The 27,150-nt window shown below is 42.5% G+C and overlaps 1 protein-coding gene across 3 annotated transcripts in view; it reads left to right on the top strand.

Moving 5' to 3' along the window:
- LOC147727989 (UDP-glucuronosyltransferase 2A2-like) overlaps nucleotides 1-27,150 on the top strand; it is a 343,124-nt gene that overhangs the window by 196,509 nt on the left and 119,465 nt on the right. For all 3 annotated transcript variants that reach the window (XM_086961903.1, XM_086961901.1, XM_086961902.1), the window contains 2 exons: nucleotides 4,578-4,709; nucleotides 16,211-16,298. In XM_086961903.1, the coding sequence (XP_086818029.1) occupies nucleotides 4,578-4,709; nucleotides 16,211-16,298 (220 nt within the window). The remainder of the gene's footprint in view (nucleotides 1-4,577; nucleotides 4,710-16,210; nucleotides 16,299-27,150) is intronic.

Here is a 27,150-nt window from a genome sequence, read left to right on the forward strand (position 1 = left end):
ATAGTCAATGGCATCAACCAATGTAAAAGGCATAAAGCACAAGTAATAGAGCAAACATGAAAGGAAAGAGCACTTATCTGGGCTGCGGAGCAGCAAAGAAAGAGGAGGCTGGAGTAGTGTCTCCAGGATTTATAGACATGATACCTTTGTGATTGGTTGTTGTAAGAGAGGCGTGGTTCAAAGCCTCATGAGAAATGTTATTTTTTACATGTGTACTTTCATTTTCATTGGCTGCTGTTGTTGCAGTAAAGAAATGAGAAAGCATAATCAGAAGCCTCCGGTCCTGCCATAGAATTCATTCCCCAACCAGTAGTGCACCAGGAGGCGTGTTTGCAGAGTGGTGGAGAAAGGGGGCATGGCCTCCGGCATCCTATTAGCGGCCCCACTGTGTGGGACTTACTGAAAGTAAAAGGAGGGGTTGTTTACCCCTAAGAACCTCCTGGAGGCAAGGGGAGTTCATCCCCCAACCAGCAGAACGCCAGGAGGCGCATTTGCAGGGTAGTGGAGAAAGGGGACAGGGCATCCGGAGAGTTGCCGGGCTTTACATTTTTTTTTCTATTTTTAGGGAAGGGGGCTGGGTAGCCCCCCTTCCCTGGGTCAATTTTGCTCAACAGGACCCCATCCCCTGGGGCCAGGCATTTTTAGAATGGGGAGGAGGGATGCATGGCCCCCCTCCCTGGGCCGATTTCGGCCATAGGGGACCCCATCCCTGGGGCCTGGTCTTTCTTTCTTTTTTATATATTATAATAAATACAGGGAAGGGGGCCTGCCCCTTTTTTGTGTCATTTTATGTTTTTTAAAATTGGAGAGAGGCCATGTGGGACCCTTGTGACAGTCCTAGGGGGAGAGGGAGAGCTATGTGGCTCCACCGCAAATATATTTCTGCACTGGGGAGGTGAAGGTCCCCGGGGCCATACGGCCTCCCCCACATTGTTTTAAAAATAATGTATATACCCTGGGGATGTGGTGGCCCACCGGGATGCGGGAGGCCAAGTGGGCCCTCACATTTGTTTATTTCAGTGTCCCAGGGAGGTGGCGGTCCCTGGAGCTGCTCCGCATTTGTATACTTCAGTGCCCCGGGGAGGTGGCAGTCCCCAGGGATGCTGGGGGTCGGGCGGGCCACCTGCCTTTGTATAATTATGTGCCCCGGAAAGGTGGTGGTTTCCAGGAATTTTCAAAAGCCTAGGGGAGGGGGCGGCTCGTTGATTGTAAAACACCCCGGGATTTGGCCCACCCTGGGATCTCATAATAAAGACACGTGGGACACCCTCTCACACACTTGCACAGCCACTTACACACTTACTCATACAGCAACCCACCAGACACTCACATGCCCACTTATACACCCACACAACAACTCACACACCCCCACAGACGCTCACACATCCAGTCACACATCCATACAGCCACTTGCACACTCTCTCACACACCCATTCAGTCAATGATACATCCACTCAGAGACACAGAGAACAACTCAGATATCCACTCACAGTCCCTTATAGGTATTTAAACACCCATCCAGAGACCCAGAAAACCACTCACTCACACACACATTTACATACTTATACAGTCACTCACACACCCATTCACACATCCATGCTTCCACTCACACAGCCACTCACCCACACACCCACTCACACACTCACTCACCAAGCTATACCCCCACACAACCACTCACACACCCATACAGACACTCACATACGCACACACAGACCCACAAAACCACTCAAACAGACCCACAAAATCACTCACACACTTACTCACCAAGTTACCCACCCATACACCCACTCATACACCTATACAACCCCTCACACTCTTGCTGACAGACCCACAAAACCAGTCACACAGCCATTCAATCACTCACACACCTACTCGCACACCCACATAGTCACTTCCACACCCACTTATACACGCACATAGCCACTCACACACCCACTCATATGCCCATATAGCTACTCACAGACCCACATAAAGGCAGTGATTCACTTATAGAAGTTGCAATAGCATATGTTTGTATTCAATTTGATCAGCGGATCCATAAAATGTTTTTTTTTAAAGAGAAAGATTTGGTCTAGTCCATTTATAGATACCCTACATAAGTATAAGTATATTAAGAATAAATGTGTGAATACAATGTATTTTCTAAACTTGTATATTAGTAAATTGAACTTATAGGTGAAATTGTATCACAATTTATATTAAAAATAGTGAAATCCACTAACAAACCAAAGGTTACAGGGACATTATAGTTAAGAAATAGCATTAAAAACCTTAGAAGTTCATTGAAAAGGTTACAGGGTCGTTATAGTTAGGCTCAGATTTTACACACATAAAACCATCGAAACTCAGCAGTTAAAGTTCCCTGAGCGAACCATAACTTACGTCCTCACAATGCACTGCTTATGACCTCACATATTACATCACTCATGACATGGTAGATGACTAAGCAACCATATGTGGTGTGATTAATGTATAGAAGCAAGATGGTGAAGTAATTGCTGTGATCTTGCCTACATAATATTTCCTTGTATATCTCAGTAAATTACTTGGTTCAAACAGAATAGTGATATGATCATAAACTTCATTCTCAAGGATCAAGCAACAAAGTGTGCTAATAAACAGCGTGTCATAAATTTCTAATCACTCTGAGGGATTTGTAATCATTATGGGTCACGACTTTCGATGATTGGATCTTAGTAGAATAACAAGACATGATTTACAATTGTAATTTGTCATGTTATGAACTAATTGTGAAGGTCGTTTGTGACTCATGATTATGCAGAACACATGCATATCTGACATGTTTATTAGTGACTGTTGGTAAAGCTTGTCATTGTTTTTATTTAGCATTTTCGTTTGTTTACAATAATGGGCGTATCCTTCTGCCTTCCACAAATGATGTACTTGGGCGTGTATTCATTCTGGCATGGTGTAGGATCACACTTTTTTCTTACTAGTCCATGTACACCATGTGATCAGATTTGGAAGTGTGAAATGATAATTAATATACATTCTATGTCTTGCTACTTCATTCACTTCTAGTGATTAAGGGAAAAAGTACTTCATACATTTTTCCTGTGTAACATTCTATAGAAACTTGAGGTTTTAGCTCTTAGATGGTGGTAATTTAATGCTAGGGGAGAAGTCTAGCTTCGAGAGACTGGCATAAAATATATTTTATAAACTATCATTGACTCTTCTTAAAATGTAAGCGATTATTTCACGGTCACAATTCTAATATTTGTATTTGCTAATGTTTTACTTATTATTAACATATTTGCATGCCATACTTTACATCCTTAATTAATGTATAATAAAGATTTCTAACTATGTGTTTGCGGTAGTCATATACTGGACACAAAAAAAGTAAGGGACCCTTTGTATATAAATTAACCTGGCAGTACTGGGGCAGTCTTGATACTGACCAGGTTCCTGTGACTTTGTCCATGGAGGTTACAGTGAAACCTCTGTCTTTTTCCCCAGCTATGCAGGTCTACAGGTTACCCATATGGGTCAAGGGGTCATAGAAAACTCACAGGGTGGTGGTGGGGGAAGATACATCCCTTTTGGCTCATAACAAGAGCAAGTAACGAGAAATGGTATGGATGGCACATTCGAAGAAAGAAAGCATGTGTGGCAAATTGATACACTTTAGTATTTCAGACCATACAATTTGTGTGTAAACCTCTTATTCCCCTAAATAGGTCCATCAAGAGATTGTCTCATTAGGATAGAAATTCTAGTTGAGATGATTTGGGTGTAGGATTCTCAGTATGAGACTGCATTTTTTTCTTTGATGTGAGACATATAGTGGTTCAGGTGACTCAGGATAGCAGACAAAGGGCAACCGGTTGAAACCAAGATGGAATGAATGCCAAGGCAAAGTTAGAAGAACAAGGTGTGTTTGAAAATAATCTTGGATAATTTTTCCTCTTAAAGACAGAACTGTGGAGGAAATATATATATATAATGCATAACTTAAGCATTAAATCAGTTAAAGTTGTTTCCCCTTTATCAGTTAAAATTAATGGCAAGTGCATTTCAAAGCATAAAAATGTGTCATTTTGCCTAAAGAAGTGTCACTAAGTAGAGCTGCTCCTCAAACTCAGCAACACTCGCAGAAACACTGGGTCATTAGATGCCTTTTTTCCTTTTACCAGCTTAAGCGCTAATTATTATTTTCTTGTTGACGGCAGTGTGTTTGGTGTTACTAGCATTGACTTTCACTAAATTTTGAGGTTTAATAATTCTATGGGATTCGTGGGCAGGGCTTGCATCAGCAATGGGATACCTCAGCCATATTGACAGAAGGGCGATATAGAACATTCTCGGATTCCTGGAGAATGTGCTAAATCTGCAGGAGACTGTGTCCATCAGAGGGAGAGTTTGACTGATGAGTACTTACTGACTGATTCGCCTCTGGATTTAGAATGTGCTCTAGAAATTGGAGCTATTTTTATTATCAGTCTACTTTAACTGACGCCCTATCTGTCCTCCATTTTAACAGAATACCAATTAAAACTGAGTCATGTGAATGTATAAAAGATGTTACACTCTCGCCTTTTCTTGTCTAACAGGAGATGGAAAACTTTGTCCAGAGTTCCGGGGATCATGGAATTGTGGTATTTTCTCTTGGCTCAATGGTCAAGAACCTCACTGATGAAAAAAGCAACATGATTGCTGCGGCTCTAAGCCAACTCCCTCAAAAGGTTTGTTTATTAAATGCATGTATTGCCTGTACTGTCTTCAATATTTGTACATCTTTTAGATAGAACCTGTCTTTCATTCGCCAGTGGGGGAAAGCCTAGGAAACAGGCAAGTGGTGCTGCTCCTTATTAAATGGCGCAGGGTGTACTACTTTCTTTCAGTATTGATAACTTGGGACATTTCGGACTCTGGTGACCCAAATGGATAAGAGGTTTTGACATTTACATCTCTGCCCTGGGTATCAAAGATGATTAACCCCTTGTATGCTGATGACGGAACCGCTCCGTCATCAGCTGCGGTGGCGCTGTGCTGATGACGGAGCGGTTCCGTCATGGCCCGTCCGCTGCTCATTAGCGGCGCGAATTCCGCGCCTGCGCTGAGCGTTCTATTGAGTGGGCGGGCCATAACCGAACCGCTCCGTCATAAGCACAGCGCAACCGACGCTGGTGACGGAGCGGTTCCGTAACCAGCATGCGCCTGCCGCTCTTCCGCCCCGCCCCTTTAGCACTGCGGCGGAATAGCCGCCGCAGTGAATGGGTTAAAAGAAGCAAGGCCTTCTGCTGCACTCTGCTGGTCTTGTTCCCCAAAAATATGCACAGTAAAAAAATCCCTAATAAAGCAGTTTTCATTTCAAGTTGAAAAATAGACGGGGATAATGTAGTGTAATTAAGCTAGTTTTGAACCTTAAACGACCACGTGAAGCACTGTCCCAAGCTCTAACTACTGGTATCTGGTTCTCAACTTACCCACTGGTTAGGAGCTTCAACATATTCCGATAAAGTACAGAATCTTAAATAATTATAAAGTGTATTGCTTTTTATCACAAAACCCCAAATAATCACACCTTTGTGCAAACATAAACACTATTAAACTACATCAAACTGTTAATTAATTCAAACAATTTACATTTATCACATCTGTTACGGTTTTCATCCAGAATGTAGCTTAGAGAATCCCTAATTACTCCAGCCTCCTAAGTGCACAGGTAAGAGAGGTCCTCTGCCCAGGAAATGGAGTAAGGATTTAGCAAAAAATGTCTGCATACAGATGGAAATTCTGCCATATTTTTTACAGTATATGTACAGGCACTAAACAGATCTGGGATACTGAAACTCAGCGATGGAGAGGATACGACACACTGTTGGCACATTGTAAGAGACTTCACCCTTTTTCTTTGGGAAGGCATAGGATAACCTGTTTATGGAACGAGCTAGTGAAGAAATCCCTCTTCCTTCCCTAGTCTGTGAATAAACATCCGTGGTGGCAGCCCCAATCTAGCAGGCAGTGTACCACCATTTGGGCTTTGACAAAAACCATTAAGTCTAAGCCCACTACAGTTACCTCAAATGTATTACATTTTTTACACCAATAAACAACAATCCATTAGTAGAACTGGAGACATGGAATTTTTTAAGGTTTTGTATAAATCAAGTGATAAGAAGAAAAAAATGCCAATCGCGGTTATCTGGTTGCAGTCGATATGGTCCAAGTCACTAGTTCAAGTCAACCTCGATCAAACATGGGCCAGACATCGGACGGAGTTGAGTCTGCTGGCAAAGTACCATTTGGCCTGGGCATCAAGATGCATAGTCCTTGCTTCGAGCTGCATAGCCCGGCATCGAGGAATCGTCAAGGAGAGGTGCGATGCGAGGTCCAGAGTTGAGATGGGCAGCACAGGAACAGAGCAGATGAGCCTTCGACAGGAGCTTGAGATGTGGGGTCCTGCATTGTCATCGAGGCAGGTGCTGGGGCTGAGAAGACGTGCGATGCATCAAGACGGGAACGAAATACATTATTCTGGGCTGATGTTGGTGTCAGGTTGCATCAGTACCAAAGGGTCCACAGGGATTGCGAGGACTTGCACTGTGAAGCGTTGACATGAAGACAAGAGGCATGAAGTTGAACCGGTGCCCGTATTGAGCAGGATCATGCGGCATCGAGATGCATAGAGTTGCATCGACGTCAAAGAAGCCTGTTATGTCCCTGTGGCTTGAACTGGGGGCCAGACTGACCTTAAGAGATTTCTAGGAGTCCTGGGTCCACAGAGGCAGACTGGTTTCAGCAGGGCAGTTCATTGCAGCAGAAGAGTCCTGGTACAGCAACAGAAGGCCTTGGGCTGCAAAGCAGTCCTTGGTCAGCAGATCAGAGCTTGGACAACAGGGCAGCCTTCACAGTTGGGCAATCCATCTTCCTGGCAGAGTCCACAGGTCCAGAAGTGATCTGTAGAGTGGGTCCAATATTTAATCCTGGTGCCTACTTTGAAGTGGGAGAAGCTTCTGGAGTGTTCCCCTACAGAGGTGTCTGGAATTTCCTGACTCCCTGCCCTGGTCCCAGTCTGTCTGGGGGCACAATAGGCTAGTGTGAAGTCCTTTGTGTGTGAGCTGAGCCAGTGCCTTTGAAGTGCAAGGGTGGTGGGTGACAGCTCCCCCCATCAAGTCAGAGATGGCCCATCCTGCCAACAACCAGATTCTGTATTGTGATGCTGTTTAGGAGGAATAAACAAAGACCAGCTGCCAACTACTAGTCATGTGACCCAGGAACAGGCTCCAGACACCAAATTGTTATGACAAGAAATTGGCAACTTTCTAAAAGTGCAATTTTCAGAACTGTGACTTCAAATCTGACTTTGCCATTTAACAGGATTTTAAATTACAAATCCTCAGACACCAGACTTGACTTTCCTTCCTGTTCCCAATGAAAAGTTATCACTTATTAGATGTAAAAAGGTGGCCACATTTTTTGGGGGGTAATTCTATTTATTTAGGTTTTCATAGCATTTCAACAATAGGTGTCAGCATAGCATAGATAAGAGGGAAAATTAACAGTCATGTAAAGCAGCTTGAGCATCATTAGGATTATTCATAAACATCAGTTTTAGTTTATACATTATTATAGCTTGAGCATCCCAATACATGCATCGCAATGGTATGGTTTGTCCATCGTAGGGCAGCCATTCTCGAGAAGGTCGCTTTGGCATGTGAAATTTAGATTTGACTTGCCCTCTTGACCCCATGCTGGGTGGCGATGTGCGTGATCCTCTAAATAATGATGAAGGAGAAAGGAGGTCCTAGAGATTAGCAGTACCCCTGGGTGCCTGTATCTGAGATAGCTACTTGGGAAGCCGGGTCTTCCTCTTTCTGGACAGTTACTTCCCAGGTGCTCAGTGTAGAGAGCTCTTTTATTGTTGCTAGGGAATCAGGTATGGTGTACAAATAGTGGGTGATACTGGGGCATGACCACAGCATGTGTTGAAGGTTGGCTGCATGGGACTGGCATCTGCGGCATGTTAGGTGTGCTATTGGGAAGATGTGATAGTAGAAGACATGCCCTATGTAGGATCCTACACTAGATAATCTTGAATTGTGCATTGAGAGAGATACTTTGAGGGGACTCTAGGGCCATGTTTCATTCAGTGTCATAGAGGGGCTGCACGGGTCTTCCTCCCATGTTTGGCTGAGGTGTGTCAGGGAGGCTCCAACGCGTTCCTTGGTTGCCTTTTGTAACCATGTAACCATGTAACCTGGTGGTGTCCTGCCCCTATGGTATGCAGAGTATGTATGATGGCATGGATGGGGGGCTCTGCTTCCACTGTGTGCCACAGAGCCCAGGACATTGCAAATAATTGCCTATAGAGGAGGAACTGGCTGGGTGTATGTTGTAATCTTGGCACACCTAGTCAAATGTGAGTAGGTGGCTGTTTTGAAAGAGGTTACCCACAGTCTCTATGGATTGAGTGTGTCATGTGGATAGGTGGTCATTTGTGAAGAATCTGGGAAAACTTGAAAGCCCTTGGAGGGGGATAATAGGGTTGCATGTGTCTTGTTAATTGAAAGATCCTGGCGAGGCACTTCTGGGCCACCCAGACGTGTAAGGACCAGGAGCGGTGCACTTTGACTGTGGGTTGTAGTAGTTAGCGAAGAACGTCAGGGGAAGTGGGGCATTCCCAGTCCTGGTTTCACATACATTCTTTCCTGCCAACCAGTATGATACCCATTGGAGTTGTGCTGAAAGGTAGTATGACTCGAAGGATGGTGGACCGATGCTGCCCTGGCCCACTGGTAGCTGTAGTTTGTTAAGAGCTGTCAGCCGCTATTTGCAATCCCAGAGTACATCTCCAGGCACCAAATTAAAGTCCTCGAAGAATTGTCTGGGGAGTTGAACTGGTACATTAACAAAATAGTATTGCAGGCATAGGAGAACGATATTTCTGGAGAGGGTGATTTTGTCTGTTAGGGCAAGGGGTATAAGCTGCCAGAATCGAGTTTGGGGTTTGATGGCTGTAAAGGTTTGCCGCATGATGCCCTCAAAAAGATCCTGTAGCAAATGGTACAAGCAGATGCCAAGGTAACAGACCACAGCCTCAGCCTCAGCCCATGCCAATTGCACCCCATCTAAGCGGATGATCAGGGGGGATTATATCTTGCCGCAAAGGGAAGACATATGATTTCACCCAGTTTACTCACAGGCCTGCTGCCACCTCAAAGTCCTGGGAGTTTGCAAAATATTGTCTCAGTGCTCGCTGTGGTGTCCCGAAGGTAGAGTAACAAGACATCGGCGTATAGCGACACCATGTGAGTAATGTTGTCTAGGGGGATGCAGCAATGTATTTTTTCCACCCAATGGCTTCATTGCAGTTGTGAAGAGGATTGTAGATAAGGGGCAGCCCTGACAAATGCCGTGGCTTACTGGAAAAAGGGGCCAAGATTAGATGGTCAATTTGTATATGGAAGGCAGGGAGGTATATAAAAGTTTTGTCTAAGTAAGGAGTCATCAACTGAGGCCAATTGTCCTTAATTCCCCAAAGAGGTAGTCCAAGGACAACAAATAAAAGGCTTTCTCTAGATCCAGTATCAGGCATGCTGCCAGGAAGTATCATAGCCGTGCCTGGTCTATTATGTGGAATAGCCTTCTGCTCCTTTTTGACGTTTTGCGCCCCAAGATAAACCCATTTTGATCAGGGTGTACAATGGTGGTTACTATCTAGAAGTAGTGAGCAGCAAGTATTTTGGTGAATATTTTATAATCTGTGACCAGAATAGCAATCAGGCGGTAGGAGGACAGGTGGTTGGTCTCTGTCGGTTTCAGGAGGGAAATTAGGAGAAATTCCTGTAGGCATGTCAAGAGCGCTCCATTGATAAATGCCTCGTTGCATGTGTAGGGCAGTTTCAAGGCATGATGAGCAGAGAAGCGATTGTAATATTCTTAAGGGTGTTTAGACAAAATATCAAGTTAGTAATATCGACTGGAACAATTATTGAGTCAAAATTGGTTGATTTCCTTGAGATAGTCACAGCGATTAGTGATGACGACATTGCCGCCCTTATCGGCCTCGCGTATGGCAATATCAGAGTCACTCCTGGGTCGTTGTAATGCCTGCCATTCTCTCTAAGTGAGATTCATTTTTGTACCACACCCATATTTTTAGGGGTCTCCAGTCTGTAAAGATCTTCCGCTACCTTCCAATGGAAGGTGTCAATGTTAGGATGGTATCCACAGGTAGGAACAAATTTGGATTTGGGGCATAAGCCACTATCGTCAGATACTCCCTGAGTAATATCAAGTTCCCTATGTATATTTTTTTCATATATATGTTGTTGGTCTTGTAAATATTTTATATATATGTTTATTTATATGTTGATTTGTGTTGTTTACAGCCCTGATGAAGTTCCTATAACAGGAATGAAACGTGTTGGCTGTTGTCCTATTTACAGATATAAAAAAGAATAAAGAATTTTGAAAAAGATAACATTGGCTGTTTTGTGACTTCATCCCTGGTGCTGCCTCCACGCTTTTTTAAAGTTTTGTCTCTGGATATCCAGTGGGACCCAACCACAGCAGGTCTCGGAGGCTACTGGCAGAGGACTTGATACTTATGGGACTCTAAGAATGAGGTGCTCAACATCTAGTCAGCTGGGGGATCGATAGTTCTTTAAAAAAATATTTATTTGTATGAAAATAATTTTTTATTTTATTTAATATAATATTTGTAGGTATTTGTGATATGTATTTAACAATATAATATGCTTTTATGTTTTATATTTTTTAATATTAAATATATTTTTCTTTTTCTTTTCAAAATATGTATATCTTTTTTATTTACTTTGTTTTTTAAAATATTCTTATTTTGTTGATTTACATTTTGTTTATTTCCAATCCAACACTTTCCTTACTGTTTTACTGACTGGTGTGGGAATAGTAAATGTCATCCCTCCGCTAGCCAACACTTTCCCTCCTGTTTCACTCACTGGAGTGGGAATAATAATTTTTACCCCACCACTATCCAACACCTTCCCTTCTGTTTCACTCACTGGAGTGGGAATAGTAATTTTTACCCCTCCGCTATCCAACACTTTCCCTACTGATGCACTCACTGGAGTGGGAATAGTAATTCCCCCACCACCGCTATCCAACACTTTCCCTACTGTTGAACTCACTGGAGTGGGAATAATAATTTTTTACCCCTCCGGAATCCAACACTTTCCCTACTATTGTATTGAATGGAGTGGGAATAGTAAATTTGATCCCTCTCCTATCCAACACTTTCCCTACTGTTGCACTCACTGGAGTGGGAATAGTAATGTTTACCCCTCCGCTATCCAACACTTTCCCCACTGTTGCACTATTCAGTAAAATTATGATTAATGTGAGAAGATTTAGTGTCGCAGAAGAGTGGGCCCTCTAGAATTTCTCGAGGCAGCTGCCAGGTAGGGACTGGAGGATGGGGTGCACCCCAGTCCATGTCCATGATATGGGCTGCATGGTCATAGATGACTCGGCATAGGTAGTCCGAATAAGTTAGTCATGGTAGTGTAGTTGTGGAACATAGACAACAGTGTAGGCAGACATACAAATTATGTGGGACTGAATAATGTGAGTATAGTCGGGGTTTGGGTTGTGTGTTCCCCAGGCATCTTGTAATGACCATTGCTGGATCCAACGGAAGAATTGCTGTGGGTGTGGACACGCAGGGGCTTGGAAAAGTGGTGAGTGGGATTAATAGAGGTAAATATCAAGGACGCTGTTAAGGTCTCCCCTTAACATCCAGGGGATACCCACCCATTGGCCTGGGACCCTGGACAAGGAAGTCCAAAAAACTGTTTGTTACAAGTTTGTAAATACAGCCGCAGAGTATTGGATCACCATCCAAATAGCCCTCGGAGAAGACATATCTCCCTTCCTTGTCAATGAGTGTCATGCGAGTATGGAAAGGTGTGCCGTAGCAAATCCAAAGTAAAGCATCTCATGCATAGGTGGAATATGTTATGCAATAAATCGTACCCCTCCGGCGTTTACTGTGCCACTGGATCTCGCTGCTAGTGCGGTGGATCTCCTGAAGGAACTGATTTGTGCATTTTGTCATTTGATGTAAGAATACACGGAATAACGATGGCGCACCGAGTGCATGCCCTATACGATAAGTGTTAAGAACCTGCAGGACACCATAAGGCAGTGTCATGTGGACAAACCATGGAGTGGTGTGATTAGGGGTGGTATCCCATTCCCTTTACCTCTCCAGCACATGGGAAGGGTTGGTGCATTTCTTGTGCTGTGGGGAGATCAACCAAAATAAACAGGGACAGAAACTCACACAATAACAACAGCCTACATCCACTGGATGTACGCCCAAACAGTCTATTGTAGATCAGCCCACAAAAAATGTGGTGGTAGAAAATGGCAACCATGATATGGGGAAGGGGGCATTGGGTGGTTGGCAAAGAGTCCACACTATTGATAGTCCGGTTGAACAGTTAATTTTTGATGGGCTTTAGAGCGGTAGGATGAAGATCTGATGTCTTGTGGCAGCCACAGTGGACTTATATTGAAAAAATAGGGGGGCAGTAATGCAGCAGACTAATATTAAAAAAAGGAGGGGTCAGTATTGTGCAATAGTACATGGAAAGCTTGGTGACCAGGGTGGCTTTCCGCAAGGTCTAGCTCTCACTATAGTGGGCAGCGCATCTGGGGTGGGAGATTAATAGATCAGGTCATCAACTGTTTGTAGGTTGCCCTCCTCGCTGATGGCAGAGCTTGAATCCGTATCTGGTGAGGCGGCGCCTGGCATATCACAAGCGCCACTGCCAGTTGCTGACTGCTGTTTGCACCTCAGCTCATTTTGCAAGGGTACACCATTGCCTCCCTGGGTCTGTCTAGATGGTGACTGCCTCAGTATCATCACCGTTCGGTGTGGTGCACAATGTCTTTGTCCATGGAGGAGCATGTACCTCCTTCCAGATGGTTCTAGGTCTAGTCCCACGCTGATGTGGACTCTGTAAAGAGGTAGGTGTGCTGGTCATGGATGTGTTTTAGTTTGCCGAAATGAGTAAAGAGTAGTGAACATGAAGGTCTTAGAGTCTTTGCTTCATGCTTAGGAAGGAAGAACGTTGGTGTTGTATCAGCATGGTGTAATCAGAAAATATTGAGTTTGTTCTATTTTCTTATTCGAGTGGAGCTTTCTGCCTAGCTGTCTGGAGGATGACATCTCTATTCATGCAGTGAAGGAGTCAGGCAACAACGGGGTGAGCCGGCTCTCTCGGTCGAGGACAGTGGGCTGGCTGCGTGTGTGCCTTCTTGAGGGAGAATTGTGGAGATAGTGATTGAGCCGGGGTGAAGAATGTCACCCAATCTTTCAGAAACACAATCATCATGCGAGAGCTCTAAGCCCTTTCAGGAAGTTCAACAGCCCATACATTATTGCTTCGAACTCACATACTCCGCTGTGTCCTTTCGATGAGGTCATGCATACAATTTTCTTGATCTGCCAATTGGAGCTCAATGTCGTTATTGGAGCGTTCCGTATCAGTCACCCTGGAGGCTAGTTTTCACTGATCATTGCGTACCAGGCCAAATTCTGTGTGGATCTCCTCTATTTTTATTTCCACAGAGGATCGAGAGGTCTCAATTGCGAGGAAGATAGCATTCAATTTATCAGAGGGGTTCTGGAATTGGGTTAACTGCAAGTGTACCAACTTGGTACAGTCTGGGAACTGATGGTGGGGGAGGGGGCCGGGAGTGCACCTTTGTTGGTTTTTGACGGCCCATCGTGATGGTGGTGGTAGAGACACTGCATGTGCAGCAGGGGGGAGTTGCCAGCTCAGGAGCAGTCGGGCCCGTCTCTGCCCTCTTGAACTGGTGTCCCTCCTGGCTGTTCAGGGATGGGGTGGGGTGAGGCAGGTCAGTATGGGCCCTGCCGCAGGGGAGCTGATGATGTCAGCTGGTTGGTAAGTGTGGCCCTTAGCTGAGTATCCACAGATATCTGCAGGGACAAAAGGCTATGCTTAAGGTTGGCGATGATATTTGCTCCAAGGTGCTGCTGTGCAGGTCCCAGGTCAATTTAAAGAAGGGAGTTATTTGTGGGCCTGCAGTGCATGGCAATGATGATAGTCTGCTTTCCAGGTAGGACCCCACTTTGGTCTTTAATGCAGGAGGCAATCTTCTAACTGCCTTCCTGCTCGACGTGTGGGAAAGCCCACCTCTGCCAACGGCCCCCCTCAAGCGGGCCCAGGAGAAACCTCTCTCTTCCGCCTTACCGTACTTTTTGTATTGTTGCAATTAGTCCAGGGCCGCAGGGGCGAAGATCTGCCTGCCTTCTTAGAAGTAGAGTGGACCCTCTCTGGCTGTTCCCTAGATTCTCTTGCGCTGGGGGTCCCCGTTATGGTTTGGCCCGAATGGTTTAAATGCACACCCCCAGTGCTCACCTCAGGTTTGTTTGTGATTGCTCCCTCGGCAAGATGCCTCCAGAGTCATAGAAGCTGTTACTCCTTTACACCCTACTGTGGCCCCGTACCTCTCATGCAAGTGGACGGCCTGACGCCCCATCTGTGGTACAGGTATAGACACTGGCAGGTGGCAGCGATCATGAGAGGCAGGTGTCCCTCGCAAGTGCCACACTGCTCTCGGTCTTCTGGTTAGACCCTTAGAGGCCCTGGCTGTCTGGGGAAGGCCTTCTAGCACTTCCTCAACAGTGTGGGTGTAGCCGCTACATCACGCTGCTGGCGTGCTCACTCACCGGACCAAGAGGAGCGTAGGGGTCAGGTTCGGTCTTCGTTAGTTTTTTCTCGGTCCCTGTTCAGTTTTCCCCAGCCTGTCTCAAGCAGTTTTCAGAACCCGGGTGTAAAGCAGGCCCTACATGCAAGGGGTACTTCCCCAGGCTCGGTGAGATTTTCAGGTCTCTCCCATTGCAGCTCGGCAGTCATGACTGGCCTCTGCCACCATCCCACTTTGTTGGGCGCAGAAAGTTGCATTGGTTGTGGTTGATGAAGCCTGGGTTGGTAGGATTTTGGTAGATTTCTCTGCCTGCCGGCCCTGGGCCTAGCTAATTGTCGTACACCATCTTTGGCGGCTCAACTATGCCCCGTAATAAGGGAACCCAATGATATCCTATGGGAAAGGTAGGCCTCACATTAGTGAAAAACAAATTTGTGAGTTTTTCACTACCAGGACATGTACAACTTAAAAGTATATGTCCAACTGTTAATTACAATGCAGCCTGTTTTATGGGCTACATAGGATTTACATGTATTAAAAAGGAAGGTTTGCGCCTGGCAAAAGGTATATTTTGTCAGTTTGAAATGGCCGTTTAAAACTGCACACACAGGTTGCAATGGCAGGCCCGAGTCATGTTTAAAGGGCTAATTAAGTGGGTGGTGCAAGGAGTGCTGCAGGTCCACTAGTTAAATATAATAAAGTACCTCTAGGACCATAGATTCAAAACGCTCTTTCAACAGTAGGGAGAAAATCTTCCCTACTGGACAGTTCGGCTAATGAACTGAATTCCTTGTACTCACTCCACTAGTTGCATATAATTTACAGGCTTTGAGTATATGTATTACCAGGGTGAAGGCAAAAGGTTTGGGGAAAGACCATCCTAAGGCTGAAAGGTCTAACAATGATCTGATTTGAAAGATAATGTTGGCTTTGAGCCTTATTTATTATGGGAAGTGGGAAGGTGGGAGAGATCGCTTTTATTTAGTTTCAGGGAGGGTACTATTCAATTTTTGCTTTGTTTACCACTGGGGTTTTTTGGTGCACCTCACATGCGAGTCTGTCCCTGCAAAGGTAATTCAGAACAAAGCCCTGTTATATTAGTCTTTTTTTGTAGATTGTATTAATATTTTACTAAGCAGTTTTTATTACCAATATGGAGGAAACCTGATTTAACACAATGCAGGGTGGCTTTAAGCTACTTACGGAGTGAAGAGGTTTGTTTCGCAGTCCTTTTTTAAATCTGCTGATTTTCCAATGAAAGGTAGAGGCGATTAAACTGTTAGAAAATGTCTCAAACGTATTGCCTGCTTGTATGTTTGCCTTTGTTGAAATGTATTACAATTTTACTATCATGCATGTTTCGTCTACTAGTATTTCTGCCAATCGTTGGTTTTAGCCCTTGATTTTTTTATGATTTTTTGCAACTATATGAGTGGTTTAATGCTTTAATCTCTGACTTTTAATCATGCCTCTCATTTGTGAATGAAAATTGACTGATTGACTCTGTGTTCTTTCAAAGGTGCTTTGGAGGTACAGCGGGAAGAAACCACACACACTTGGGGCAAACACGAAGCTTTATGACTGGATGCCCCAGAATGACCTACTGGGTGAGCAATCATATCAAACAATCATTGTGGTTGTCATTTGTTTTGTCTGATTCCATTAAACATGTGAGTATGTGTTTTATGGATTATACAAGCAGAGCTGCCTTTAATTATAGGACCAGTCCTATGGACTTGACTCATGCCCGGGGAAGAGGTTGGTCGTAAATTGTTGAGTTAATGGAAGACAGGTCTCTAAAGGGAGCACATGCTTCACGCCCCACACATTTAACCACAGCACTGGATTTGAAGGCCAGTAACTTGTTTTTAATGCACAAGTAAGTTGCTGGTTTTCTATAAATGTCTGGCTCCGGCACTGATAGTCTCGCAATGAAGCATTACAATTTGAAAATCATCATCTCTAAGCAAACTGGATCCTGTTTAAATCAATTCCCACCATTGACCGGAGTGCAGCCTTTTATATGATGTGTTTATTAGATATTGTTCGACCCATCAGTTTCTGACTGACTGAGACTCGTCACAACTAGTCAGAACCCACCCTTCCAAATAGAATGAGTATGATACACTTTTCCAGTCACCTGTGCTCAGCCTCTGGTAGCTTGGCACCAAGCAGTCAGGCTTATCCTCAGGGCTCAAGTGTAAGTGTTGGCACAGCACCCCCTCGCAACACACTACATTCGCCACAAAAAGACTCCAAACCATATGTTTAAAAACACCTGTCTCTATCTTACACACACACACTAAAAATCAAAATGAGAAACACATTGTATATAAACTGTACAGATATAGGCAATTGGCAAGCACCTCTATTGTAATCAAAATGAAAGACACATTGAATATACACTTTACAGTTGTATGTAATTGTCAGACTTCCCATTTGCAGAAAGGTCCAACAGTCACTTGCCTCTGACTACGCCTTGTGAACCAGTCCCTCAGTCTCTCAGTCTCTCAACCCCAACCAGCCAATGATATACGTTGCCCACGTTGGCACCCTGCTGACTAGGCAGTCAGAACCACCTAACATTGAAAGAAACAGTTACTTCGTTTAGTTCATCTGGATTAAACCTCCAGGCGCCTGACGGCACCTGCACAGGTGCAGGATCGCGATCCCTCCGGTAGACAAAAGGTTGTGACCCAGGAAGTTGTGCTCATGGTCTGGAGAAATGGTTTCCCCTTAAGCAAAGGTGTTACCTGCCGTAGAACCCCAGTAGGTTTCTGCAAATGCCCACAAGGCACACATGACCCCTCGAGTCTCGTCTCAATGTTTTCCAGAACAAGGCACACTATTGCTTGGTCTAGAGAGAGTGAGCCAACGACCTTGGACAGAGGCCGCGAAGTCAGGCAGTGTCGTCCTCTAAATCTGGAGGCTGAAGACAGTCTCAGCTCCCAGCTCCATTCCCCCTCAGACATCACACGTTCTGGAGCACTAGCCAGCACATGTCCCCTTTGTTGTAAGCACGGGTCCCTCTGACTCTCCAAGCTTCCCCCCCGCACTCCTCAAACTCCTCACATCCCGGCACCTCAGATGGTGGCTAATCTTTGCACACACAGCATTGCGGCAGGCCCACTGAGGCACATTCAAGCTGTGTTCCCCTGGCAAAGGTCTTACCCCATGAGAAGGGACTTACAGCTAACTTATCAACCAATCATATATACACCGATCCACTGTGTGTATATATATATATATATATATTACCTACTGGCGGTCGCCAGTAGGTATATATAGTTAGGATTTTTTTCCTATGGGATTTCTGAAAATTCTATGTCGAATAACTTTGGCGTTTGTGGACGGAATTGGCTGAAATTTTCAGGAAAATGGCACATTTTGTTTCTGAGCAGCCCCTGAAAATTTGGGGGGGTTTCGTCAAGGGGGGGGCGAGAAAAAAGGGGGTCCCAAAACGCGTTTTTCCCATTCATTTTTCCATTGGGCGGTCGGAATCACTTTTAGCTCGAACGGCTGAATGGATTTATACGAAACTTGGCAAAATTGTAGATTTGGTTTGCCCGACGTGCCTTTGCTATGTCTCAATATATGTGCCCCAGTGGATTTTGAGAAATGAACATTTGAAAAAACAGATATATCTGTGACAGCGTCCCGGTTAGCGCCCCGGTTCGCGTAACTGACGCGTAACGGAACTTCGCGAGGAGAAGCGGATTGGCTCCCCGGTGACTGTCAACATTCTAAACAGTCCGGAGCGGCCGCCATCTTGTGTCTCGGTAGGATCGAGACACAAGAGGTGGAAAAAACAAAGTGGGAAATGAGCATAAGGGGGCAGAGTACATCCTCCCTGGCCCCCTAGGTTTGATGAGGGGGCTTTAAAAGGGCCCCGCGGGGCCAAAAAAAAAAATGTATTATCATTTTTTTTGCGGGGGGAGCGCCCGGTACGCGCACCGGGAAGCGGTCCGGGGAGCGTAATATATGGAAAAAAGAATGAAAGAATGTTCAAATATTGTATGTTTATTGATTGTTCTTTTTGTTGTATTTTTTTAATTTTTTTTTATTTAAGTACCAACATGTAGGTACCAATGCAGAGTCTAAAAATAAATATACACCGTTTTCTTTGTAGATATCTTTCATGTTGTTTCAGAAGTTATTGTGGTATATGGAATTCATAGCATAGTCTGTGAGGAAAGCAGAAAGAACATGGAGGCAGGAGATGATAAAGAGATGTTAAATACACATTGGAGATAATATAGTGGGAGAAAGGAAGTAACTATGAGCAAACTTACTATGTAACACAAAAAAAGTTGCACAGTATATTTTAAGTCTCAGTTTATATTTTATCTTTTTGGGTACTATTTCATAATTTTTAAAATTAAAAAGAATAATGTCTCAAACAATTTTAACTTTTAAAATTTAAATTTATTGTTCTAATTTTTCATAATCTAAGAGAATTTGTAGCATTAAATCATCAGGAATGTCCTCCTTTTCATTCCAATAATCACATTCACATTCTTCAGCACATTTGAATAATTCTTGGTCTACGGATTCATCCATACAGTCTAGTTCTTCTTTTTCTTGGTTTGGATTGCTTTCAATCTTAATTTCAAATAAAATTGTGTTTTCTTTTGGCTGTGCTTCCATTTCTTGCTGTAAATTGCATACAAAAATATATCAGTGGAGATAGGGCACTGTTGGGTTTAAGTTCAGACAGGTGCTTGTGAGTTTTTAACAGTGAAGTAATCTTTGGGCAGTGCATGGTTTCAGGCAGGAAGTAAAACTATTAAAAAGTGTCTGTGATGAAGCCTAAGTAAATTCATAATTATACCACAGAAGCCTAACTCAATCAATAATTTAAATAATTAAGTCTTTCTCAATGACTAACTCTTATAGAGGGACAGTATGTAACTATCTGAAAACGTTTTCCCTATTTAATTTAAAGTGCATAACATAGTTCTCCTTTCAAATTTTTAAAATTATATCTTACCTTTGAAAAAGAAGTTAAAGCTCACAGTCAAAATGCTCTTGAAATGTACTGCAGGAAGTAGTAGTCAAAATGGCTGTGTTTCTCTCTCTTTCTTTATATATATTCAGGTACATAACCAATCAAATGTCATGAAATAATAGTAGAAAATGAAAGTAACATTTTAATTGGTTGTCAATTCTAACACTTCATATGTGTTTCTGTCATGTAATTTACCTCAGGATATTTAGTCAGTCCTACAGCATAATTTTCTCAATGGAATTCCATCAAATTTGGGTAAATGGTAGGGACTGCTATGTAGTAGGGCCTATTCTATATTTGATGAAAGTGTCTTCAGTGGTTTTTCTGTAGATTACTTTCCCACCTTTTTTTAGCGAGCGCTCACCGGTGCGCGCACCGGTACGCGAACCGGCAGCGTTACGGGAGTCCTCCATTTTGTGTATCGGTAGAATTGAGACACAAGATGGAGGGGAAACAATGTTCGGAATGGGTAGAAGGGTGCACGGTAGATACTTTGTGACCCTCTAGGTTTTCTAAGGGGGGCTTAGGACGCTCATATAGGCAAAAAAAATTGAAAAATTTTGCGGGGGAGCGCCCGGTACGCGCACCGGTAAGCGAACCGGGGAGCGTACTTTGGTGAAAAATAGTGAAAAAAGTTCCAATGCACAGTTTTAAATTCAGGAGGAATATTCCATTCCCCTCATCTGAGAAGTGCACACCATCTCCTCTGTAGATGTCTTGCATGTTGTAATGCAAGTTATTGTTGTATATTAAACCCATTCTAAAGTCTCTCATGTAAGCAGAAAGAGATTTATTCACGTGTTTCCGTGCTTTCTCAAATTGTGGACAAAATTGGTTGGACCAGTTCCCTTTCTGTCTTTGGCATATATTGGAATATACCAAGGCAGTTTGGGGAAAAAGTGTCATCAATTGATGAAAGGTGTCCTTTAAAAGCATTTCCAGACCAACCCCAGTCATAGTGCCCAAATCATTTCCACCACAGTGCACTATTAAGAGGTCAGGGTTTGGCAGATGCATAAAACAATTATAATAAAAACATATAAAATATATTTTTCATTTAAAAGAAGAATACATTTTACAGCTTTTGATATTTGCTATTAAAAAACCATTGAAATTCACTGAAAAAACCATAGGTTATAGACCATATATAGTTAGAAATTAGCATTTACAAAACCTTGAAAATTCACTGAAAAAACCATAGGTTATAGACCATATATAGTTAGGGATTAGCATTTACAAAACCTTATTTTACTCACACAAAACCATTGAAATTCGCATATATAGTTAGTTGCACTAACTATATATCGCGCACCCGCAATCCACTGCTGATGATGACACATATTACGTCATTCATGACATGGTCAGTGACATCACTGATGACATCTCAAATGACATCACTGATGACATCTCAAATGACATCACTGTTGACATCACTGATGACATTTCATTTGACATTACTGATCACATCACTGATGATATCATTTATGTGATAATACAATGAACTTCTTCAGACTCTAATATAACCTTAGATACAATCAGTGTAAACAGACACTTACAGACTGTCACTTATCCATGGAGTTACTCACACAACTAGTCAGTCATGCAAAGAATCAATCACACCTCCATTTCCTCAACTATACAGTTATACACACCTTACTTATTCAAACATATACTAACACATATTTACTCTCTTATACAATCCCTGATACAAGTTCACAATGATCCATACAGCCACTCACACATTTACTTGCTCTTATGCACAGTTATTAATATATGTCAACTCTCACATGTACTGTGTTTTACATATGTACTTACTTTGACATGTAGCACTGAGATATCCATTCAATCACCAATACACTCATGCGCACAGTCAACCGCCCATACAGCTGTTTCCACATGCACTTTTGAACCCATACATCTAGTGAATCAACTGCTCACACATCTATGCACAGATACATACACCTCCAAGCCACCCACACACACACTCAGTCTCCCATACAAATACTTGGGCAACCAATCAATAATCCATATAGTTACTCATATAGCTACTGATCAACACATGCAGCAGTTTACAGAACAACAGATATAAAGATGCACAAATTAAGACAGTTTAGTCACTAACCCATGCACTCAGTGAGACACATTTAATCACTCACTCATACAGTCAGTCATGCACCTACTAAATCCTTCATCCAGACACTTTTACATTCACTCATTCTCCAATATGTAAGACATATTTTAACTTTACAGAAACATACAGTCACTGGATGTTGTCATCAGTGATGTCATCAGTGATGTCATTTGAGATGTCATCAGTGATGTCATCAGTGATGTCATTTGAGATGTCATCAGTGATGTCACTGACCATGTCATGAATGATGTAATATGTGACATCATCAGCAGTGGATTGCGGGTGCGCGATATATAGTTAGTGCAACTAACTATATATGCGAATTTCAATGGTTTTGTGTGAGTAAAATAAGGTTTTGTAAATGCTAATCCCTAACTATATATGGTCTATAACCTATGGTTTTTTCAGTGAATTTTCAAGGTTTTGTAAATGCTAATTCCTAACTATATATGGTCTATAACCTACGGTTTTTGTCAGTGAATATATATATATATATATATATATATATATATATATATATATATATATATATATATATATATATATATATATATATATATATTTATATATATATATTACCTACTGGCGGTCGCCAGTAGGTATATATAGTTAGGATTTTTTCCCTATGGGATTTCTGAAAATTCTATCTCTAATAACTTTGGCGTTTGTGGACAGAATCGGCTGAAATTTTCAGGAAAATGGCACATTTTGTTTCTGAGCAGCTCCTGGAAATTTGGGGGGGGGTCGTCAAGGGGGGGCCGAGAAAAAAGGGGGGTCCCAAAACGCGTTTTTCCCATGTTAATTTCCATAGGGCGGTTGGACTCACTTTTAGCCCGAACGGCTGAATGGATTTCCACGAAACTTGGCAAAATTGTAGGGACTGTTAGCCGGATGTGCCTTTGCTAGGTCTCAATATATGTGCTTCAGTGGATTTTGAGAAATTAACGTTTAAATCAAGATATATATCTGTAACAGCGCTCCGGGCAGCGATCCGGTTAGCGAACTTTTCGCGTATCGGAACTTTGCGATGCGAAGCTGATTGGCCCTCCGGTGTCTGTCAACATTCTAAACAGTCCGGAGCGGCCGCCATCTTGTCTCTCGGTAGGATCGAGAGACAAGAGGAGGCCAAAACAAAGGGGGAAATGAAGGAAAGGGGGCAAGGTAGACCCCTTCTGACCCCCTAGGATTGATGAGGGGGATATTATAGAGCCACGCGGGGCCCCAAAAAAAAAAAAAAATCCGATTTTTTCGCCGTAGAGACGCATCTTGGTAAGCGAACTGGGCAGCTAACCGGGCAGCTAACCGGGAAGCTAACCGGCAGTGTAACGGGAGTCTGAGGAGTAGCTGATTGGCTGTCAACATTGTAAACAGTCCGGAGCGGCCGCCATCTTGTCTCTCGGTAGGATCAAGAGACAAGAGGAGACCAAAACAAAGGGGGAAATGAAGGAAAGAGGGCAAGGTAGACCCCTTCTGACCCCATAGGATTGATGAGGGGGATATTATAAAACCACGCGGGGCCCAAAAAAAAAAAAAAATCCTGAGGAGTAGCTGATTGGCTGTCAACATTGTAAACAGTCCAGAGCGGCCGCCATCTTGTCTCTCGGTAGGATCGAGAGACAAGAGGTGGAAAAAAAAAAGGGGTAAATGAATGAAAGGGGTAAGGCAGACCCCTCCTGAACCCCTAGGATTGATGAGGGGGCTATTAAAGTTCCCTGCGGGGCAAAAGAAAAAAAAATTGCGATTTTTCGCGGTAAAGGTGCTTCCTGGTACGTTAACCGGGCAGCTAACCGGCAGCGTAACGGGAGTCCGACATATTGTGTTTTTTGAACGTTTGTGATATGTGCACGTGTGGATTTTGTCTAATTAAGGTTAAAAATATATATATATATCTTTAAGCGTGTTCTGGCGCGCTTACGTTTTGGGTTTGGTTTGCGCTGCAGAGACGATACGTCACGGTTATGCGATGCATCATGAGGCGTCTCACGGGCTACGTGATACGTCACTTAATAAAGAATATATTTTACAGCTATAGATATTAGCTTTTAAAAAACCAATGAAATTCACAGAAAAAAACATAGGTTATAGACCATATATAGTTAGGAATTTGCATTTACAAAACCTTGAAAATTCACTGAAAAAAGCATAGGTTATAGACCATATATAGTTAGGGATTAGCATTTAAAAAACCTTATTTTATTTGCACAAAACCATTGAAATTCCATATATAGTTAGTTGCACTAACTATATATCGCGGACCCGCAATCCACTGCTAATGATGTCACATATTACATCATTCATGACATGGTCAGTGACATCACTGATGACATCACTGATGACATCTCAAATGACATCACTGATGACATCACTGATGACATCACTGATGACAACACCCAGTGACTGTATGTTTCTCAAATGACATCACTGATGACATCACTGACATCTCATTTGACATTACTGATTACATCACTGATGATATCATTTATGTGATAATACATCTTCAGACTCTAATATAACCTTAGATACACTCAGTGTAAACAGGCACTCACAGACTGTCACACATCCATGGAGTTACTCACACACCTAGTCAGTCATGCAAAGAATCAATCACATCTCCATTTCCTCAACTATACAGTTATACACACCTTACTTATTCAAACATATAGTAACACATATTTACTCTCTTATACAATCCTTGATACAAGTTTACAATGATTCATACAGCCACTCACACATTCACTGGCTCTTATGTTCAGTTATTTATATATGTCAACTCTCACATGGAGTGTGTTTTACATATGTACTTACTTTGACATGTAGCACTGAGATATCCATTCACTCACCAATATACTCATGCACACAGTCAACTGTCCATACAGCTGTTTCTACATGCACTTTTGAACCCATACACCTAGGGAATCAACTGCTCACACATCTATGCACAGAGTTATACACCTCCCAGCCACCCACACACATACTCAGTCTCCCATACAAATACTTGGGCAACCATTCAATAACCCATATAGTTACTGATATAGCTACTGATTTAAACATGCAGCAGTTTACAGAACAACATAAATAATGATTGCCAAATTAAGACACTTTAATCACTAACCCATACACTCAGTGAGACACATTTAATCATTCTCTCATACAGTCAGTCATGCACCCACTAAATCCTTCATCCAGACACTTATACATCCACTCATTCTTCAATATGTAAGACATATTTTAACTTTACAGAAACATACAGTCACTGGGTGTTGTCATCAGTGATGTCATCAGTGATGTCATCAGTGATGTCATTTGAGATGTCATCAGTGATGTCATCAGTGATGTCACTGACCATGTCATGAATGATGTAATATGTGACATCATTAGCAGTGGATTGCGGGTCCGCGATATATAGTTACTGCAACTAACTATATATGGAATTTCAATGGTTTTGTGCAAATAAAATAAGGTTTTTTAAATGCTGATCCCTAACTATATATGGTCTATAACCTATGTTTTTTTCAGTGAATATATATATATATATATATATATATATATATATATATATATATATATATATATATATATATATATATATATGAGGGGTCAGCCCTTTAACACTGCACGACAGTGCCAAACATGTTCGTGTCATAAGGCTCACATCCAGAGCAGCAGAAAACTGAGAAGGAGAAAAGCAAGAAGTAGAGGGAAATCACTATAGAAAGAGCCATTTTGAACAAATATAAACTAAGGATACAACCAATCTTCATTAAGAAAGCAGTCTAAAGTTTATAACAACAAGTTACATTTGTTTAACACCCTATTTTTCTGGTACCATTCAGACACTGACAGCCTGTGTTTAGAAACCTCAGTCAGAACTCAGTTTATAACAACAAGTTACATTTGTTTAACACCCTATTTTTCTGGTACCATTCAGACACTGACAGCCTGGGTTTAGAAACCTCAGAACTCAGCCGCCATTGTGGCAGTAACTGTGCTGAAATGGTAAAACACCTTATCCGTCGTTCTGATAGTTCTCTTACCATATTAACCTCTTCATCCTATGAATTATGAGCTCTGTAACCCTTATGTACATGTACATGTCAGTTCATGTAGGGCAGCTATCCAGGATTACCCACCACCACACAACAGCAAGCACTTGATTACTTCACCAGATATTATCTTCAGTGCAAAAATAAAAACATCACTGCTGACTTTATGACAAAGTTTAGGAAATTCATGTTAGAAAAATAAATAAACGTTCTTCTTTTAAATATTCCTCAACTACTAAAAGCAGTGTCAATGTTCACTGATGGCTCGAGACGAAAAAACACATTTGACCACTGAGTACATACCACCAAACAGAGCATGGAGGTGTAGATTGGCCACACTGATGATGCCTGACTTCTAAAGAAGCTCTGCTATGTCTCACTCAATTCCAGCAAGCCAAGGCTAGACATAGGCCAGCTCCTCATAACTTACCTGGACATAGAAGGTTGTGTGCTGGTTGGGCTGTTGAAGGAGAGATTCTACCTTTGGGTTGCACCACAAACGTACGGGATGATGTAGTTATTTTGGAAGCAGCCATGATTTCACCTCTTGTAAATGCTTCTGAAAGATTTGAATATTGGCTGGCATTAAGTCCCAGGGTTTAGTAGTATGTTCTGACAAAGTGGTGCCTCCTATGGATTTCTTAAAGTAAAATGGTATTATAGTAACTGACACAAGCCTGGAGCTCAGTGTCCTATTTTGCTTGTACTGTTTGAATTTAACCTGTAGGTATAGTGGTCGTTTTCATTGGGCTTCTCAGTGGAAAATGCAGAGAACCTTGAGCACTGCATGTCTAGTCACAAGCAGGAGTAACTGTAGGTCTGGAGTCATGTGTTCCATTGGGCAAAGGCAGAGAAGGAGTTGTGCATCAGCAATTTAGATTAGAAGTATTTTGCGTATGAATAAACTATATGATTAAACTATAGGCTGTTGGCGTAGTGAAGCTTGGCGATTACGAGTGTGAGGATAGATTGTTGCATTTGTTGGTTTCCAGAGTCTGGGAAGATGTGTCACAGTGTTTTCATTGTGTAATTGTCGCTCTTTGTGACCTTGTTGATATATGGATCATGCATAGATCTGAATTCGTGGTTGCCCCAGGGTTTCTGACCTTTCTTGATTTTGTATTGGGACTTTTCAACATATTTTATTTATGTAATTTTTAACTCTTGCATTATAAGGTGTATCATCAACAGTTGGACTTACTTTATCTACATGTGTTGCCATCTCCTTTTTTTTGTTTTAAATTGGTTTTATTTTATTTCTTTCGTTCATAGAAGCA

Source organism: Lissotriton vulgaris, chromosome 3_1, assembly GCF_964263255.1.
Source record: "Lissotriton vulgaris chromosome 3_1, aLisVul1.2, whole genome shotgun sequence".
NCBI lineage: Eukaryota > Metazoa > Chordata > Amphibia > Caudata > Salamandridae > Lissotriton > Lissotriton vulgaris.